The sequence below is a fragment of the Giraffa tippelskirchi genome, chromosome 13 (genome assembly GCF_054371585.1).
Source record: "Giraffa tippelskirchi isolate mGirTip1 chromosome 13, T2T-mGirTip1v1.2.pri, whole genome shotgun sequence".
Lineage (NCBI taxonomy): Eukaryota > Metazoa > Chordata > Mammalia > Artiodactyla > Giraffidae > Giraffa > Giraffa tippelskirchi.
In genome coordinates this window covers 64,100,370-64,120,483 of record NC_137287.1, presented here as the reverse complement: position 1 = coordinate 64,120,483, position 20,114 = coordinate 64,100,370, and the positions used below count along the sequence as shown (strand labels likewise).

Below are 20,114 nucleotides of genomic sequence, written 5' to 3'. Positions count from 1 at the left end.
TTTTCTTTAGTTCATTAGTGTCTTATAGTTTTATAGTTTTCCTAGTGAAGTTCTTTTGCCTCCTTATGTAGTTTTATTCCTACGTATTTTATTCTTTTTGATGTGATGGTAAATTAGATTATTTCCTTAATTTCTCTTTCTGATAGTTCACTGTTAGCATAAAGAAACACAACAGATTTCTCTATATTAGTTTTGAATCCTCCAACTTTACCAGATTCACTAATGAGCTCTAGTAGTTTTCTGGTGGCATGGTTATGATTTTCTGTGTATAGTACCATGTCACCATGTCATCTGCAATCACAGTTTTACTTCCTTTCCAATTTGGATTTTTTTTAATTTACTTTTTATTGAAGGATAATTGCTTTACAGAATTTTGTTGTTTTATGTCAAACCTCAACATGAATTGCATATACATGTATCCCCTCCCTTTTAAACCTCACTCCCATCTCCCACCTCATCTCACCCCTCTAAATTGATACAGAGCCCCTGTATGTTATGTATGTATGTATGTATGTATGTATGTATGTATGTTAGCCATCTGTATGTCTTCTTTGGAAAAATGTCTGTTTTTTACTGGGTTGTTTGTTTTTCTGGCATTGAGTTGTACGAGCTGCTTGTATATTTCAGAAATTAATCCTTTGTCAGTTGTTTCATTTGCTATTATTTTCTCCCATTCTGAGGGTTGTCTTTTCACCTTGCTTATAGTTTCCTTTGCTGTGCAAATGCTTTTAAGTTTAATCAGGTCCCAATTGTTTACTTCTGTTTTTATTTCCATTACTCTAAGAGGTGGGTCATAAGAGGATCTTGCTTTGTTATGAAACACTTGTCATCAAGTGTTCTGCCTCTGTTTTCTTCTAAGAGTTTTCTAGTTTCTGGTCTTACATTTAGGTCTTTAATCCATTTTGGGTTTATCTTTGTGTATGGGGTTAGAAAGTGTTCTAATTTCATTCTTTTACATGTAGCTGTCCAGTTTTCCCAGCACCATTTATTGACGAGGCTGTCTTTGCCCCATTGTATATTCCTGCCTCCTTTGTCAAAAATAAGGTACCCATAGATGCATGGGTTTATTTCTGGGTTTTCTATCTTGTTCCATTGGTCTATACTTCTTTTTTTGTGCCAGTACCATACTGTCTTGATGACTGTAGCTTTGTGGTATAATCTGAAATCAGGCAGGTTGATTCCTCCAGTTCCATTCTTTCTCAAGACTGCTTTGGCTATTCAGGGGTCTTTTGTGTTTCCATATGAATAGTGAAATTTTTTGTTCTCGTTCTGTGAAAAAGCCACTGATAATTTGATAGGGATCACATTGAATCTGTAGATTGCATTTGGTAGTATAGTCATTTTCACAATACTGATTCTTCTGACCCAAGAACATGGACTATCTCTTCATCTGTTACATAAACATACGTCTTTGATTTCTTTCATTAGTGTCTTATAATTTTCTGTGTACAGTTCTTTTGTTTCCTTAGATAAGTTTATTCCTAGATATTTAATTCTTTTTGTTGCAATGGTAAATAGGATTTATTCCTTAATTTCTCTTTCTGAATTTTCATTGTTAGTATATAGAAAGGCAAGTGATTTCGGTGTATTGATTTTTGTATCCTGCAACTTTTCTAAATTCACTGATTAGCTCTAGTAATTTTCTGATAATATCTTTAGGGCTTTCTATGTATAGTATCATGTCATTTGCAGTGAAAGCTTTTATCTTCTTTTCTGATCTGGATTCCTTTTATTTCTTTTTCTTCTCTGATTGCTGTAGCTAGGACTTCCAGAACTATGTTGAATAAAAGTGGTGAAAGTGGACACCCTTGTCTTGTTCCTGATCTTAGGGGGAATGCTTTCAGTTTTTCACCACTCAGAATAATGTTTACTGTAGGCTTATCATGTATGGCCTTACTATGTTGAAGTAAGTTCCTTCTATGCCCATTTTTTGAAGTTTTAATCATAAATTGGTGCTGAATTTTGTGCAAGCCTTTTTCTGCATCTATTGAGATTATCATATGGTTTTTATCTTTCAGTTTGTTAACATGGTGTATCACATTGATTTATTTGCATATATTGAAGAATCCTTGCATTTCTGGAATAAACCCAACTTGATCATGGTATATGAGTTTTTTGATGTGTTACTGAATTCTGTTTGCTAAAATTTTGTTGAGGATTTTTGCATCTATGTTCGTCAAGGATATTGGCCTGTAGTTTTCTTTTTTTGTGTTTGTCTGGTTTGGGTATCCGGGGGTGGTGGCCTCCTAGAATGAGTTTTGAAAGTGTTCCTTTCTCTGCAATTTTTTGAAAGAGTTTTAGAATAGGCATTAGCTCTTCTCTAAATGTTTGATAGAATTCTCCTATGAAGCCATCTGGTCCTGGGCTTTTGTTTTTTGGGAGATTTTTGATCACAGCTTCAATTTCAGTGCTTGTAATTGGGTTGTTCATAATTTCTATTTCTTCCTGGTTCAGTCTTGGAAGATTGAACTTTTCTAAGAACCTGTCCATTTCTTCCAGGTTATCTATTTTATTGCCATATAGTTGTTCATAATAGTCTCTTATAATCCTTTGTATTTCTGCATTGTCTGTTGTAACCTCTCCTTTTTCATTTCTAATTTTGTTGATTTGATTCTTCTCTCTTTTTTTCTTCATGAGTCTGGCTAAAGGCTTGTCAATTTTGTTTATATTCTCAAAGAACCAGCTTTTTAGTTTTATTAATTTTTACTATTGTTTCTTTCATTTCTTTTTCATTTATTTCTGCTCGGATCTTTATGATGTATTTCTTTCTACAAATTTTGAGATTTTTTGTTCTTCTTTTTCCAGTTGTTTTAGGTGTAAAGTTAGGTTGTCAGTTTGATGTTTTTCTTGTTTCTTGAGGTAGGATTGTATTGTTATAAACTTCCCTCTTAGAACTGCTTTTGCTGCATCCCATAGGTTTTCTGTTGTCATGTTTTCATTGTCATTTGTTTCTAGATATTTTTTTATTTCCATTTTGATTTCTTCAGTAACCTGTTGGTTATTTAGAAATGTGTTGTTTAATCTCCATGTGTTTGTGTTTCTTACAGTTTTTTTTCTTGTAATTGATATCTAGTCTCATAGCATTGTGGTCAGAGAAGATGCTTGATATGATTTCAATTATCTTAAATTTACTGAGGTTTGATTTGTGACCCAAGATGTGGTCTATCCTGGAGTGCACTTGAAAAGAAGGTGTATTCTTCTGAATTTGGATGGAATGTCCTGGAGATATCACTGAGATCCAGCTCATCTAATGTATCATTTAAGACTTGTGTTTCCTTATTAATTTTCTGTTTAGATGATCTGTCCATCGATGTGAGTGGGGTGTTAAAGTCTCCTATTATTATTGTGTTACTGGTGATTTCTCCTTTTATGTCTGTTAGTGTTTGTCTTATGTATTGAGGTGCTCCTATGTTGGATGCATAGATATTTACAAATGTTATGTCTTCCTCTTGGATTGACCCCTTGATCATTATGTAGTATCCTTCCTTATCTCTTGTAATCTTCTTTATTTTAATGTCTACTTTGTCTGATATGAGGATTGCTACTCCAGCTTTCTTTTGCTTCCCATTTGCATGGAATACATTTTTCTATCCTCTCACTTTCAGTCTATATGTGTCTTGAGGTCTGAAGTGGGTTTCTTGTAGACAGCATATATATGGGTCTTGTTTTTGTATCCATTCAGCCAGTCTGTGTCTTTTGGTTTGAGTATTTAATCCATTTACATTTAAAGTAATTATTGGTATATATGTTCCTATTGCCATTTTCTTAATTGTTTGGGGTTGATTTTGTAGATCTTTTTTCTTCTTTTGTATTTCTTGACTATATAAGTCCCTGTAACATTTGTTATAAAACTGGTTTGGTGGTACTGAATTCTCTTAAATTTAGCTTGTCTGAAAAAACTTTTTATTTCTCCATCAGTTTTGAATGAGATCCTTGCCAGTACATTAATCTTGGTTGTAGATTTTTCCCTTTCAGTACTTTAAATATATCCTGCCATTCCCTTCTGGCCTGCAGAGTTTCTGCTGAAAGATCAGCTGTTAAGCATATTGGGTTTCCCTTGTATGTTACTCATTGCTTCTCCCTTGCTTCTTTTACTATTCTTTCTTTGTATTCAGTCTTTGTTAGTTTGATTAGTATGTGTCTTGGTGTGTTTCTCCTTGGGTTTATCCTGAATGGGACTCTTTGTGCCTCTTGGACTTGATTGACTATTTCCTTTTCCATGTTGGGGGAAATTTTCAAAAATTTTCTCATACCTTTTCTTTTTCTCTTCTTCTTCTGGGATCCCTATAATTTGAATGTTGGTGCATTTGATATTTTCCCAGAGGTCTCTGAGACCATCCTCAGTTCTTTTCATTCTTTTTACTTTATTCTGCTCTTCAGAAGTCATTTCCACCATTTTATCTTCCAGCTCACTGATTCGTTCTTCTGCTTCAGATATTCTGCTATTGATTCCATCTAGAGTGTTTTTAATTTAATAATTGTGTTGCATGTCTCTGTATGTTTATTCTTTAATTCTTCTAGGTCTTTGTTAATTGATTCTTGTATTTTCTCCATTTTGTTTTCAAGGTTTTGATCATCTTCACTGTCATTATTCTGAATTCTTTTTCAGGTGGTCTGCCTATTTCTACTTCATTTATTTGGACTTCTATGTTTCTAGTTTGTTCTTTCATTTGTGTAATATTTCTCTGCCTTTTCTTTTTTTTTTTTTTTTGACTTCCTGTGTTTGAGGTCTCCTTTTCCCAGGCTTCAGAGTTGAATTCTTTCTTCCTTTTGGTTTCTGCCCTCCTAAGTTTGGTCCAGTGGTTTGCAAGCTTCGTATAGGGTGAGATTTGTGCTGAGTTTTTGTTTGTTTGTTTTTCCTCTGATGGGCAAGGCTGAGTGAGGTGGTATTCCTGTATTCTGATAATTGGGTTTATATTTTTGTTTTGTTTGTTGTTTAGATGGGGCATCCTGCAAAGGGTGTTGCTAGTGGTTGGGTGATACCGGGTCTTGTATTCAAGTGATTTCCTTTGAGTTCTCACTATTTGATACTCCCTAGGGTTAGTTCTTGGGTAGTCTAGGGTCTTGGAGTCAGTGCTCCCACTCCAAAGGCTCAGGGCTTGATCTCTGGTCAGGGACGAAGATTCCACAAGTGGTTTGTTATGGCATTAAGTGAGATTAAAACAAATATCCAAAAATGAGAAGCCAAAGATGAAACTCAGACACATGGCAGTTACAAAATCAGGTAAATGATAATTAAAATAATGGAATATACCCATATATACCCATGAGCAAAGTCAAAACAGTCCAACAAAAATAACGTACAGTAGATTGACCTGGCGAACAAAGGAAATAAAAAATTATATTTATCAGTTAAGAACAAAACTAACTAAAGCACAAACTGGAAAACAAAATTAAAGCAAGGTGCCAAGTGGGGAATAAAACAATGAAAACACAACTAAGAAATATACTGAGAGGAAAGGAAAGAAAGAATAGATATGCAAAGTTAAATAGAGGTAGATGAAGAAGATTTATATACATTAAAGATTAAGTGCAAGGGGAAAAGAACAGTAGGAAAAGCAAACAAAGGAATAAATGTAGAAAAATAATAGATTTAAAAATTAAAATTAAAAAAAGAGAGAAGGAAACTCCACAGAACTGCAAAAGCCCAATGTAGAGGCAGAGGTTTATAACAACAACAAAAAATGTGACTGAGGAAAAACAAATGCTCAAAAGCTTAATTAGATTTCATAGTGCCAATAAAATCGACAACTACAACAGAGGGGGACAAAAAAGGAAAAAAGAAAAAAATCCAAAAGAATCTACAGAACAAGTCAAAACATAAGAATAATAAATGTTTTTCTTGAGTCGCTGCTGTCAGAGTCCTTTCCCTTGCTGGGAGTCACAGTCCACCTCACTACCCTAGGAGGCCCTCCAACACTGTGCTGATCTCTGTACCTGCTGTGGGGGCAGCTCAGATTCTAATCTGGTCCTTCTCTTTTGTGTTCTTGCCTCCAATGTCCACAGCTATCAGAACTAGTGCATTTTCTTTTGTGGGAGCTCTCAATGACCTTTTATATATTCCATAGACACAGAATCTTCCTAGTTGATTGTGTGGATTTAATCTTCATCTTGTACAGCTGGTGGGAGGGTTTTGGGTCTTCACCCTTAGCCACACGGCCCCTCAGGTTCAATTGTGGTTTTATTTCTACCTCTGCATGTGGGTTGTCCACTGAGATTTGCTCCTGAGGCTGCCTTGGAGGACTTGGGTTTGCCCCTGTGAGGCCCAGGTGTAGAGGTGGTACAGCTGTTTGGGTTGCAGGGGTTCTTGCAGCACCAGGTACTCAGGGGAGTTGGCGGCTAGGGCAGCAGGAAATATAGTGCTCTGGAAGGGTATGGCAACCAGTATTGGCCAATATGTTCCAGTATTCTTGCCTGGAGAACCCCCCTCCCTGACAGAGAAGCCTGGCAGGCCACAGTCTACAGGGTAGCAAGGAGTCTGACACTACCGAAGTGACCCTGCGTGCATAGATGCAAGACTTTTTTTTGCCTGTGGCAGCTATGCCTCAATGAGAGTTTAGCATGAAGGTGGCACAGCTGCTTGGCTCGCGGGGACCCTGGTGGCACCAAGTGTTCAGGGACATGGACTGCCTCCACTGCAGGAGTTATGGCTCTATCAGATTCTTTTTTCTAGCCTCTTGTAGCTGGCCATCAGAAGGCCTCTTTGGCCAGTCTTTCTCCATAGCTCTGCCTGTTCAGGCACTTAGAGGGCTCCCTTGCCTGGGGTCCTTCTCTGTTGTTCAGCGCTTCAGACACACAGAGGGGCCCCTCTGGCTGGCGACCTACTCTGTAGATCGGTGCATCAGGCACTTAAAGAGGCACCCTAGGTGAAGTCCTACTCTGTAGTTCGGTGCACCAGTCACTTAAAGGAGCACCCTGGGTGGGGTCCTGCTCTGTAGTTCAGTGCCTTAGGAGTTTGACGGGCCAGCCTCTCTGTTGTTCAGCTGCCAATGCTGGTGTGTGCGGGGAGAGGCTATGGCGATGAATCCACCCCCTACATGTGACTCAGCAGTATCTCCTTGCTTCCATGGCTGCCCGGGTTTCCTCCACAGGCATTTCCCACCCCAGTCTCCTTCCTCACATCCCCTCGATCGTCTCTCTGCAGTCAACAGCAGCCCTCGCCCTGGGATTACTCCACAATCCCCAAACTCCAGCTTCCAGCTGCTGCGCCTTCCAGGGGACCTGCGTTCTTGTCTGAGATATGTATGGCTGCAGCAAGGACTGTCTGATTTTCATTCTGTTTTGGTTGCCAAGATGAGCTGTTTCACTCTCAGCCTTAAATGTTTCTCCTCTGACTCGACAGTTGCCCCGATGTGGGGATCGCACCCCTGCTTCAGTTCCCTCACCTGCCGAGTTCAGGTCCAGTCCTACTAACACTCCTATTTTTCCCCCTAGTTCCTTCATCCTACCAAGTTTTGCATGGTTCTATATCTTCTTTTCCTCTGGTCAGGTACTCCTGTCCTCTCTCAGCTGGTTTTCTGCATGCACTTCTGTGTCTGAAGGTGTATTCCTGCTGTATCTGTGGAGAGAGATGTACTCCACATCCACCTACTCCTCCGCCTCTTGTTCTCTCCAATTTGGATTTTTTTAAATTTCTTTTTCTTTTCTGATTGCTGTGTTCAGGACTTCCCAGACTGTGTTGAATGAAAATGGCAAGAGTGGGCATCCTTGTTCTTTGCTTGATACTAGAGAAATGCTTTCATCTTCTCTGTTGAATATAATGTTAGCTAAGGTTGTCGTATATAGCCTTTATTATGTTGAGGTATGTTCCCTCTAAGCCCACTTTCTGGAGAGTTTTTTTTAATCATAAATGGATGTTGAATTTCATCAAAGGCATCTATTGAGATAATCATATGGTTTTTATTCTTAAATTTTTTAATGTGTTACATATCACATTGATTTGCAGATCATGAAAAATCATTGCATTTGTGTGATCAGTATCAGCTCAGTCGCTCAGTTGTGTCAGACTCTTTGAGACCCCATGGATTACAGCACACCAGGCTTCCCTGTCCATCACCAACTCCTGGAGCTTGCTCAAACTCATGTCCATCGAGTCGGTGATGACCTCCAACCATCTCATCCTCTGTTGTCCCCTTCTCCTCCCACCTTCAATTGTTCTCAGAATCAGGGTCTTTTCAAATGAGTCAGTTGTTCACATCAGGTGGCAGAGTCTTGGGGTTTCAGCTTCAGCATCAGTGCTTCCAATGAATATTCAGAACTGATTTCCTTTAGGATTGATTGGTGGATCTCCTTGCAGTCCAAGGGACTCTCAAGAGTCTTCTCCAACACCACAGTTCAAAAGCGTCAATTCTTCTGCACTCAGTTTTCTTTATAGTCCAACACTCTCATCCATACATGGCTATTGGAAAAACCATCTCTTTGAGTGGACAGACCTTTGTTTGCAAAGTAGTGTCTCTGCTTTTTAATATGCTGTCTAGGTTGGTCATAGCTTTTCTTCCAAGAAACAAGCATCTTTTAGTTTCTGCAGTCACCATCTGCAGTGATTTTGGAGCCCCCAAATTTTTTGAAGCCTCCCAAAATAAATAAAGTCTGTCACTGTTTCCATTGTTTCTCTATTTGCCATGAAGTGATGGGACCAGATGACATGATCTTAATTTTTTGAATGTTGCGTATTAAGCCAAATTCCTCTGATAAATCCCACTTAATCATGTATTAATGTATTGTTGAATATAATTCACTAGTATTGAGGATTTTTCCATCTGTATTCATTAGTGATTTTGGCCTGTAATTTTTTTTCTTTTTTTGTGGTATCTTTGTCTTGTTTTGGTGCCAGGCTGATGCTGCCTCATACCATGAATTTGGAAGTGTTCCTTCCTCTGCAATTTTTTGGAATAGTTGTAGAAGCATAAGGGTTAAGTTTTTAAGTGTTCAGTAGAATTCACCTGTGAAGCCTGTGAAGCCTCTGAAGCTGGATTTTTGTTTGTTGTGAGTTTTAAAATTATTGATTCAGTTTCAGTACTGGTAGTTGGTCTGTTCATATTTCTGTTTCTTCCTGGTTTAAGTTTAGGAGATTGTACCTTTCTAAGAATTTGTCCTGAAAAGCTAAGTTATCCATTCCTGAAGTGGTAAAGAATCCACCTGCCAATGCAGGAGCTGCAGGAGAGGCAGGTTCAATCCCTGGAATGGGAAGATTCCCTGCAGTAGGAAATGGCAACCCACTCCAGTATTCTTGCCTGCAGAATCCCATGGAAAGTGGAGCCTGGCCGGCTACGGTCCATGGGATCACAAAAGAGTAGGACACAACTGAACACCAAAGAACAGCAGCAAGTAGTCTCTTATGATTCTTTTTATTTTTGTGATGTCAGTTGTAACTCCTTTTCATTTGGGATTTTATTGATTTGGATACTTCCTTTTTATCTTGGTGAGTCTGGCTAAAGGTTTATTCATTTTGCTTATCTTTTCAAATCACCAGCCTTTAGCTTCATTGATCGTTTTTTAGTTTCTATTTTATTTACTACTACTCTGATCTTCTTGATTTCTTTCCTCTGACTGACTATGGGTTTTGTTTGTTTGTTTGTTTTTTCTGTAGCTCATTTAGGTGTAAGATTAAGTTGTTGATGTTTTTCTTATTTCCTGAGGTAAGCTTGTATTACTGTTAACTTCCCTCTTAGAGCTGCTTTTGCTACATCCCATAGGTTTTAGATTGTCATGTTGTTTTCTTTTGTCTCTAGGTATTTATTTCCTCTTTGATTTCTTCAGTGATTCATTGGTTGTTTAGTAGCATATTGTTTAACTTCCACATGTTTGTGTTTTTTTGCAGTTTTTTTTCTTGTAGTTGATCTAGTTTCATAGTGTTGCAATCAGAAAAGATGGGTGATATAATTTCAGTTTTCTTGAATTTGCTGAGACTTCTTTTGTGGCCTCACATGAGATCTTTCCTATAGAATATTCTATGTGCAGTTGAAAAATATGTTTTCTGCTGATTTTGTATGGACTGTTCTGTGTATATACATAATCCATGTGGTTTAATGTGTGATTTAAGTCAGTGTTTATTGATTTTCTCTCTGGATCATCTGTCCTTTTGATGTGAGTGGGGTGTTAAAGTCCCCACTATTTTTGTGTTACTGCCAGTTTCTCTTTATGTATATTAATATTTGTTTTATGCATTTAGGTGTTCCTACAATGGGTGCATATATATTTACAGTTTTATGTTCTTAGATTGATCCCTTTTTTACTGTTTAATTCCTTTCTTTGTTTCTTATAATAGTCTTTGTTTTAAATCTATTTATTTTTTTGTAAGTATTGCTATGCCAGGTTTCTTTTGATTTTCGTTTGCATGAGACATCTTTTTATATCACCACACTTTTAGACTGTTGGATGTCTTAGGTCTGAAGTGAGTCTCAGTGTAGGCAGTGTGTGTGTGTGTGTGTGTGTAATTTGTTTTGTGTCCATTCAGTCACTCTGTGTCTTGACTGGGGCATTTATTTACATTCAGTGTGATTTTGATTGGTATGTTCTAATTGCCATTTTGTTAATTGTTGTAGAATTGGTTTTATAGACCTTTTCCCCCCTTTCTTTCATGTTCTTGTATTTTGACGACTGCCTTTAGTGTTAATGTTTGGATTCTTTTGTTTGTGTGTGTGTATCTAGAGTAGATTTTTGGTTTGTGGTTACCATCAGCTTTATATGTAGGGATCTATCAATATACATGTGATTATTTTCAATTGCTGATTTCTGCATTTCAAACATTTTAACAACTCTGTGTTTTCACTTCTCTCCACCCCCCTGCAAGATTATTGTTTTTGACATCGTCTTTTGCAACTTTTTGTATCTCTTAACCGCTTATTGTGAATATAGAAAATTTTACTAGTTTAGTCTTTAAATCTTCCTACTCACTTTGTATGTGGTTGATTTACTACCTTTACTGTATATTCCATCACCTCCACTAGCTTTGTTCATAGTGATGCTTTCTAAGGCCCACTTGACTTCACATTCCAGGATGTCTGGCTCTAGGTGAGTGATCACACCATCATGATTATCTGGGTCATGAAGATCTTTTTTGTACAGTTCTTCTGTGTATTCTTGCCACCTCTTCTTAATATCTTCTGCTTCTGTTAGGTCCATACCACTTCTGCCCTTTATCGAGCCTATCTTTGCATGAAATGTTCCTTTGGTATCTCTAATTTTCTTGAAGAGATTTCTAGTCTTTCCCAATCTGTTGTTTTCCTCTATTTCTTTGCATTGATCGCTGAGGAAGGCTTTCTTATCTCTCCATGCTATTCTTTGGAACTCTGCATTCAGATGGGAATATCTTTCCTTTTCTCCTTTGCTTTTCACTTCTCTTCTCTTCACAGCTATCTGTAAGGTCTCCTCAGACAGCCATTTTGCTTTTTTGCATTTCTTTTCCATGGGGATTTTCTTGATCCCTGTCTCCTGTACAATGTCACAACCCTCTGTCCATACTTCATCAGGCACTCTGTCTATCAGATCTAGTCCCTTAAATCTATTTGTCACTTCTACTGTATACTCATAAGGGATTTGATCTAGGTCATACCTGAATGGACTAGTGGTTTTCCGTACTTTCTTCAATTTAAGTCTGAATTTGGCAATAAGCAGTTCATGATCTGAGCCACAGTCTGCTCCCGGTCTTGTTTTTGCTGACTGTATAGAGCTTCTCCATCTTTGGCTGCAAAGAACATAATCAATCTGATTTCGGTGTTGACCATCTGATGATGTCCACGTGTAGAGTCTTCTCTTGTGTTGTTGGAAGAGGATGTTTGCTATCACCAGTGTGTTCTCTTGGCAAAACTCTATTAGCCTTTGCCCTGCTTCATTCATTCAAGGCCAAATTTGCCTGTTACACCAGGTGTTTCTTGACTTCCTACTTTTGCATTCCAGTCCCCTATAATGAAAACGACATCTTTTTTGGGTGTTAGTTCTAGAAGGTCTTGTAGGTCTTCATAGAACCGTTCAACTTCAGCTTCTTTGGCGTTACTGGTCGGGACATAGACTTGGATTACTGTGATATTGAATGGTTTGCCTTGGAAACGAACAGAGATCATTCTATCGTTTTTGAGATTGCACCCAAGTACTGCCTTTTGGACTCTTTTGTTGACCATGATGGCTACTCCATTCCTTCTAAGGGATTCTTGCCCACAGTAGTAGATATAATGGTCATCTGAGTTAAATTCACCCATCCAGTCCATCTTAGTTCGCTGATTCTTAGAATGTTGATGTTCACTCTTGCCGTCTCCTGTTTGACCACTTCCAATTTGCCTTCATTCATGGACCTAACATTCCAGGTTCCTATGCAATATTGCTCTTTACAGCATCGGACTTTGCTTCTATCACCAGTCACATCCACAGCTGGGTATTGTTTTTGCTTTGGCTCCATCCCATCATTCTTTCCGGAGTTATTTCTCCACTGATCTCCAGTAGCATATTGGGCACTTACTAACCTGGGGAGTTCATCTTTCAGTGTCCTATCTTTTTGCCTTTTCATACTGTTCATGGGGTTCTCAAGGCAAGAATACTGAAGTGGTTTGCCATGCCCTTCTCCAATGGACCACATTCTGTCAGACCTCTCCACCATGACCCCTCCATCTTGGGTGGCCCCACATGGCATGGCTTAGTTTCATTGAGATAGATAAGGCTGTGGTCCATGTGATCAGATTAGCTAGTTTTCTGTAATTTTAGTTTCAGTGTGTCTGCCCTCTGATGCCCTCTTGCAACACCTACCGTCTTACTTGGGTTTCTCTTACCTTGGACGTGGGGTATTTCTTCATGGCTGCTGCAGCAAAGTGTAGCCATTGCTCCTTACCTTGGACAAGGGGTATCTACTCACGACGTCCCCTCCTGACCTTGAATGTGGAGTAACTCCTCTCGGCCCTCCTGTGCCCACACAGCCGCTGCTCCTTGGGCCTAGGGTAACTCCTCTCGCCACCGCCCCCGGCCCTCGGCCCAGCCTAGCTCCTCTCGGCCGCCGCCCCCGACCCCCGGCCTGGCCTAGCTCCTCTCGGCTGCAGCCCCCGGCCCCCGGCCTGGACTAGCTCTCTCGGCCATGCTTCTGCGCGGAGCCGTCGCAGCTGCCTTGCTTATGCGCGGAGCTGTCACAGCCGCACAAAGCTAGTGGAGGTGATGGAATTCCAGGGGAGCTATTTCAAATCCTGAAAGATGATGCTGTGAAAGTGCTGCACTCGATATGCCAGCAAATTTGGAAAACTCAGCAGTGGCCACAGGACTGGAAAAGGTCAGTTTTCGTTCCAATCCCAAAGAAAGGCGATGCCAAAGAATGCTCAAACTACTGCACAATTGCACTCATCTCACATGCTAGTAAAGTAATGCTCAAAATTCTGCAAGCCAGGCTTCAGCAATATGTGAACTGTGAACTTCCAGATGTTCAAGCTGGTTTTAGAAAAGGCAGAGGAACCAGAGATCAAATTGCCAACATCGGCTGGATCATCGAGAAAGCAAGAGAGTTCCAGAAAAACATCTATTTCTGCTTTATTGACTATGCCAAAGCCTTTGACTGTGTGGATCACAATAAACTGTGGAAAATTCTGAAAGCGATGGGAATACCAAACCATCTGACCTATCTCTTGAGAAACCTGTATGCAGGTCAGGAAGCAACAGTTAGAACTGGACATGGAACAACAGACTGGTTCCAAGTAGAAAAAGGAGTACGTCAAGGCTGTATATTGTCAGCCTGCTTATTTAACTTCTATGCAGAGTACATCATGAGAAACGCTGGGCTAGAAGAAACACAAGCTGTAATCAAGATTGCCGGGAGAAATATCAATAACCTCAGATATGCAGATGACACCACTCTTATGGCAGAAAGTGAAGAAGAACTAAAGGGCCTCTTTATGAAAGTGAAAGAGGAGAGTGAAAAAGTTGGCTTAAAGCTCAACGTTCAGAAAACTAAGATCATGGCATCTGGTCCCATCACTTCATGGGAAATAGATGGGGAAACAGTGGAAATAGTGTCAGACTTAATTTTTTCGGGCTCCAAAATCACTGCTGATGTGGATTGCAGACATGAAATTAAAAGATGCTTACTCCTTGAAAGGAAGGTTATGGCCAACCTAGATAGCATGTTTAAAAGCAGAGACATTACTTTGCCAACAAAAGTCCATCTAGTCAAGGCTATGGTTTTTCCAGTGGTCATGTATGGATGTGAGAGTTGGACGGTGAAGAAAGGTGAGCACTGCAGAGTTGATGCTTTTGAACTGTGGTGTTGGAGAGGACCCTTGAGAGTCTCTTGGACTGCAAGGAGATCCAATCAATCCATCCTAAAGGAGATCAATCCTGGGTGTTCATTGGAAGGACTGATGTTGAAGCTGAAATTCCAATACTTTGGCCACCTCATGCGAAGAGCTGACTCATTGGAAAAGACCCTAATGCTGGGTAGGATTGGGGGCGGGAGGAGAAGGGGACGACAGAGGATGAGATGGTTGGATGGCATAACCGACTCGATGGACATGGGTTTGGGTAGACTCCGGGAGGTGGTGATGGACCATGAGGCCTGGTGTGCTGCGATTCATGAGGTCGCAAAGAGTCGAACATGACTGAGCGACTGAACTGAACTGAACTGTATATTTGCTTTTAACAATGAGCTTTTCACTTTTGTGCTTTTTATGTTTCTAGTTTTTGCCTTTTCTTTTCATTTGGGAAGTTCCCTTAACATTTCTTGTAGTGCTGGCTTGGTAATGCTGAACTCTTTGCTTTTGCTTGGTTGTACAACTTTTGATCTCGCCATCAAGTCTGAATGAAAGTGTTATGGGGTAGATCCTTTCTTATTGTGGGTTTTCCCTTTCGTCATTTAAAATACATCATGCCACTCCCCTCTGGTGTATAGAGTTTCTGCTGAAAAGTTAGCTGATACCCTGACCTTATAGGAGTTCTCTTTTACCTAACTTGTTGCTTTCCCTTGTTTTACTGTTCTCTCTTTATCTAAATTTTTCTCATTTTAATTGTGGTGTGTGTTGGTGTGGTTGTCTTTGGGATGATTGTGTTTGGGACTCTCTGTGCTTCCTGGACCTTGATACCATTTCCTTTCCCAGGCTGTGGGAGTTTTTCAGCTATTTTATCTTCAGATATATCCTCTGCCCCCTTTCTCTCACTTCTCCTTCTGAGATTTCTGTGATGCCAGTATTAGGAGGTTTGATGTTGGGCTAGTTCATGACACAGCCGGCTCCAGGATCATTGGTTATCTGAAGCTTGTTCCAGCCTGGTTAGGGGTGTGGCCAAATGCCTGGGCAACTGGCTGAGGGGCCCAAGGTGTTTGGATTCTTGGTATTGGCCTGCTGGTGACTGGGCTGGGTCCTATCATGGCAGGTTGCAGGCTGCAGTGGTCCTGGGGCTGGTGTCTGACTGCTGGTGGATAGGGCTGTGTCCCAGGGTGACTGGGCTCAGGTCCTCTGAAGACAGCTAGTGTGTAAGTCCCTTCTTGGCTAGTTGCTTGGCCTGAGGGGTCCCAGTTCTGACTCTGACAGACTGGTGGGCAGGGCTGGGTCCCAATAAGCTAGAGGGAGTATTCCAGAGTTGAGCTTGGTTGTACCAGTGACCATGTGGTAGAAAGAACTTTCGAAATTGCCTTCCACCAGTGTCTGTGTCCCCATGGTGAGCTCCAGTTGCCTTCTGCCTCTCTGGTAGGCTCTCCAAGAGCAGCAGGTGGGTGTAATCCAGTCTCCTTTTAAATGACTGTTTCTGCTATGACTCCTGGAGTGTGTGAGATTATGTGTGTGTTTTCTTACAAGGGAGTCTCTATTTCCCATAACATTCTGACTTTCCTGAAAGTAAATCCTGTTGACCTTCAAAGCTGAATGTTCTGGATGGCTTGTGTTGGTGTAGGACTCCTGGGCTGGTTGACCCCAGTGTGGGGCTTGGACCTCTTGCTCCTTGGGGATAGACTCTGCAATTGTAATCATCCTCCCTTTGTGGGTTATTCACTTGGGGCTGTGGATCTTGACTATAGTGTGACTCCACTTCTTCTCCCTATCTTGTTGTGGTTCCTTCTTTAAATCTTTGATAGATCTTTCCTGCTAATCATTCAGTTTTTCTCATCAATAGTTGCTCTGTAAATGGTTGTAATTTTGGTATGCCCATTAGAGGAGGTGGGCTCAGGGTGTTCCCACTCTGCTTTCTTGGCCAATCTGAGACTCTTTGTCTCTGTTTTAAAACCCATGAGATATATTATCCTTAGCTTGTTATCTAGCATCAATTTCACATTTGTATTACTATTAATTAGTGAATAATTATAATTGCTCATTTAATATCCTTATAGATTATGCAAATGATTCTTTAGTTACAAATAAAAAATGTTTTTCATATAATCTAATACCAGATGTTTTGTAATTCTAAAGCTCAGAGAAGGAAAGAGCTAGCCCTGCTATTTCAGATCTTTCACAGATCCTCAAGTCTCAAGATGGATCACCTTTTATAAAGACTCCAAATGAAAGTTTAACTGATGAACATCTATTCCATATACTTTCATCAAAGAACCATGATAAAACATTCACAACAATGTTATTGCATGAAGAAATTAAAGATGCACAGTCTGTTGAAAAATTGCTTCAAGGGAATGAAATGTTTGCAGCATCATTCATCTCACCCTCTGTTGTTAAAAGAAAGTTGCTGGGTACTGACATCTCAAAAGTAAGATACAACATAATAAATTGAAAGCTTTTTATTTTAATTGCTATACTTCTTCAATATTTTCAATCAATGTTAATTTAAAACATCAATATTTTCTTATTTAAATGGAATTAAAAATTTGCAATTTGATTCAATTTGTTATTTATTTTTTTAAATTTATTTTGTTTTGGACTACAGCCAATTAACAATGTCATGATAGTTTCCGGTGGACAGCAAAGGGACTCAGCCATACACATACATGTGTCCATTTTCCTCCAAACCCCTATCCCATCCAGGCTGCCACATAACATTGAACAGAGTTCCATGTGCTGTACAGTAGGTCCTTGTGGTTACCCATTTTAAATATAGCAATGTGTATATATTGATCCCCAACTCCCTAACTATGATAAAACCTGTTTTAAATTTAGAATTGTAAAGGGATATTTGGGAATCAGTATTTTAATGTAAAAGTTCTAATCTGTACCAACAAAGAATTTGTGGCTTGAATTATAATTTTAATGATAAATTGAAACTACATGATTTCTGACACAGAAAAATCATTTCATGTTCATCTATAAAAATTTTTACATATTAAGATAATTGTGAGAGCATAGTTTTGAAATAATTTCATATACCTTAAACATGTCTTAGAAAATTATTAGAATTGCCCTGCTAAAATACTGTTTAACTAGGAAATTCTTAGTTAAAATTCTGAGAAAAAGAAAAATGATAATAATATTTGACATATATTCATATATATATAAATGATATTTAACATATATTCACAATATTTTTATCATGCAAGCTATTAAGTGGCATTATAAAAATAATTTTATAAAATCGTTTGAGTTTATCTACAGATTGAATTAGGTAAACTAGAATCATAATTTTAAAATATTAACTTGATTTATTTGGAATTATTTATGAAGAAGAATCACAATTTTGCTTGGGAAAGGTCCTTCCACACTATTAAGTGTTCCCAAATGTCCCTGAGATTCATTAATTTTTTTTGTTTTTAAGTTTGATACATTCAAGAAATAATGAAAGATAAAAAGTTTCTGTAATGACATTGTAGATATAGAAGAAGGTAATTAGAGTTCTATGATGTAGAATTTGTAATTACTTGTTTTAACTTTTGTGATTAAGGCTGATATTTTAGAAGAGAATTTACAAACTAAGATTGAAAAACAAACTTACCAAGAAGCAAGAGAATTTCAAGGTAAAAAGATTTTGTCTTTTGTAAGAAAAAGATGTTAATGATTTTGTGTTCCCATGTTATAAGTAAATGAAGTGAGAACATTACTAAGTATAGAAATAACTTCTTAGACAGTCATGAGATAATATATAAATATACTGACCAATGTGTAAAGATTTGGTGAGTTAACATACTGATCAGTCTATCTTAACTAAAATTTATGTAGAAGGAAAGTGATAGCTTTGTCTCAACCAAATAACACTATTTGGCATTATGAGTTCTTAACATAATATTATACCCCAAATCCATCAGAGTATAGCAGGAAAAAAATATGCCTTGTGTTATAAATAATTAATGTTTTAGCTGGGATTTTGGGTGTTCGATGTGTATTTTATAAAACATCAGTTTATTCTTTTTTCCCAATATACATAGCTCTTATTATAACCCATCCATATCTTATTGCATTGGCTGAAACTTCCAAAGTAATTTTTTTCAACAGTTATGATGCTATGAGATCAAACCAGTCAATCCTAAATGAAATCAGTCCTGAGTATTCATTGGAAGGACTGATGCTGAAGCTGAAATTCCAATACTTTGGCCACCAGATACGAAGAACTGACTCATTGGAAAAGACCCTGATGCTTTAAAAGATTGAAGACAGAAGAAGAAGGGGACAACAGAGGATAGGATGGTTGGATGGCATCACCAACTTGATGGACTTGAGTTTGAGCAAGCTCCAGGAGTTGGTGATAGACAGGGCAGCCTGGCGTGTTGCAGTCCATGGGGTTGCAAAGAGTTGGACACGACTGAGTGACTGAACTAAGAGTATGGAAGTATCACTCTTTTGTGCTTTGAAATGAGAGTGTCTCTATGGTTTTACCTATGATGATTAGTTACCTGAGATAAATATTTTGATTATGATCAGGATGTTTTCTTTTGTTCAGAGTTTATCATGAATTTTTAACCAGTAGTTGAACTCAGTTTAATCAATTGACATATTTTTTTCATTATGATAAAATGTACATAAAATTTGACATTTTAGTCATCTTTAAAGTATAAAATTCAGTAGCATCAACTGCATCCACAGTGTTGTGCAATCATCACTACATCTATATCCACAACTTTCATCACCCTGAAAAGAAACTTGTTAGGCAGTAACTCCCACTCCTGCCTCCATCCAGCCTCTGGTAACCTGTCACTTTCTGTCTCTGTGGGTTTGGCTATTATGTTTCATGTAAGTAGAATTATGTATTTGTCCTTTTGCACCTGGCCTGTTTCACTTAGCATGATATTTTCAAGGTTCACCCACAGTTTAGCATATGTCAGAATTTTGTTTCTTTTTATGGCTGAATAATATATTATTGTATGTACATACCACATTTTGTTTATCCATTCATCTGCTGATGGACATTTAGATTGTTTCCACTTTTGGCTACTGTGAATAATTCTACACGGAACATGGTATAGGATATCTGTTTAAATCTCTGTTTTCAATTGTTTTGGTAGGAGTATATTTGCTGGATCGTAAAATAATTTTAAGTTTAGCTTTCTGAGGAACTGCACAACTGTTTTCCACAGCGTCTGCACCATTTTCTGTTCCCAGTAACAATGTACAATGGTACACACCCTTATTTTCCTTTTTGTTTGAATTATGTTTATTTTAGTAGGTATGAAGTGTATCTCATTATAATTTTGATTCATATTTATTTAATTACTAAAGATTATAAGCCTCTTTTTGTGTGCTTATTGGTAATTTGTATATCTTTGGAAAAAATGTCTTTACAACTCCTTCACCACTTTTTTTTTTTAATATTTAAAGTATTTATTACCTACTTGACTTTAAACCAAGTCTCAATAAAATGCAACAAAATTGTACCACCATATAAATGATATCTTCTTATCAAAATTAAATGAACTTGGAAATAGAAAGTATTTTAAAATCATGTATTTGGTCATTTAAAATTTTTATATAATTTTTATAAATTGTATATAATTTATTAAATAAGATATAAAAATGGAGTTAGAAAATAGTAGAACTTTTAATAATAAGCAAAATATTATATATCCAAATGTGAAAAATGTCGTTCAAATAGTTCTTAGAGAAGAATTTCAAAATTTAAATACTTGTATTTTATTTTTTTATTAATTTATTTATTTTAATTGGAGGCTCATTACTTTATAGTATTGTAGTGGTTTTTGCCATACATTGACATAAATCAGCCACAGGTGCACATGTGTCCCCCACGTCCTGACCCCCCTCCCTCCTCATCCCATCCCTCTGGGT

General features: G+C 38.2%; 1 protein-coding gene across 50 annotated transcripts in view; it reads left to right on the top strand.

Annotated features, from left to right (window-relative positions):
• CCDC7 (coiled-coil domain containing 7) overlaps nucleotides 1-20,114 on the top strand; it is a 248,163-nt gene that overhangs the window by 48,569 nt on the left and 179,480 nt on the right. For 28 of the 50 annotated variants that reach the window (XM_081558756.1, XM_081558748.1, XM_081558740.1 and 25 more), the window contains 2 exons: nucleotides 16,411-16,656; nucleotides 17,782-17,854. In XM_081558756.1, coding sequence (XP_081414882.1) covers nucleotides 16,411-16,656; nucleotides 17,782-17,854 — 319 coding nt within the window. Of the gene's footprint in view, nucleotides 1-16,364; nucleotides 16,657-17,781; nucleotides 17,855-20,114 lie in introns of all 50 variants that reach the window. The other 22 variants (XM_081558761.1, XM_081558764.1, XM_081558765.1 and 19 more) reach the window with 3 other exon arrangements.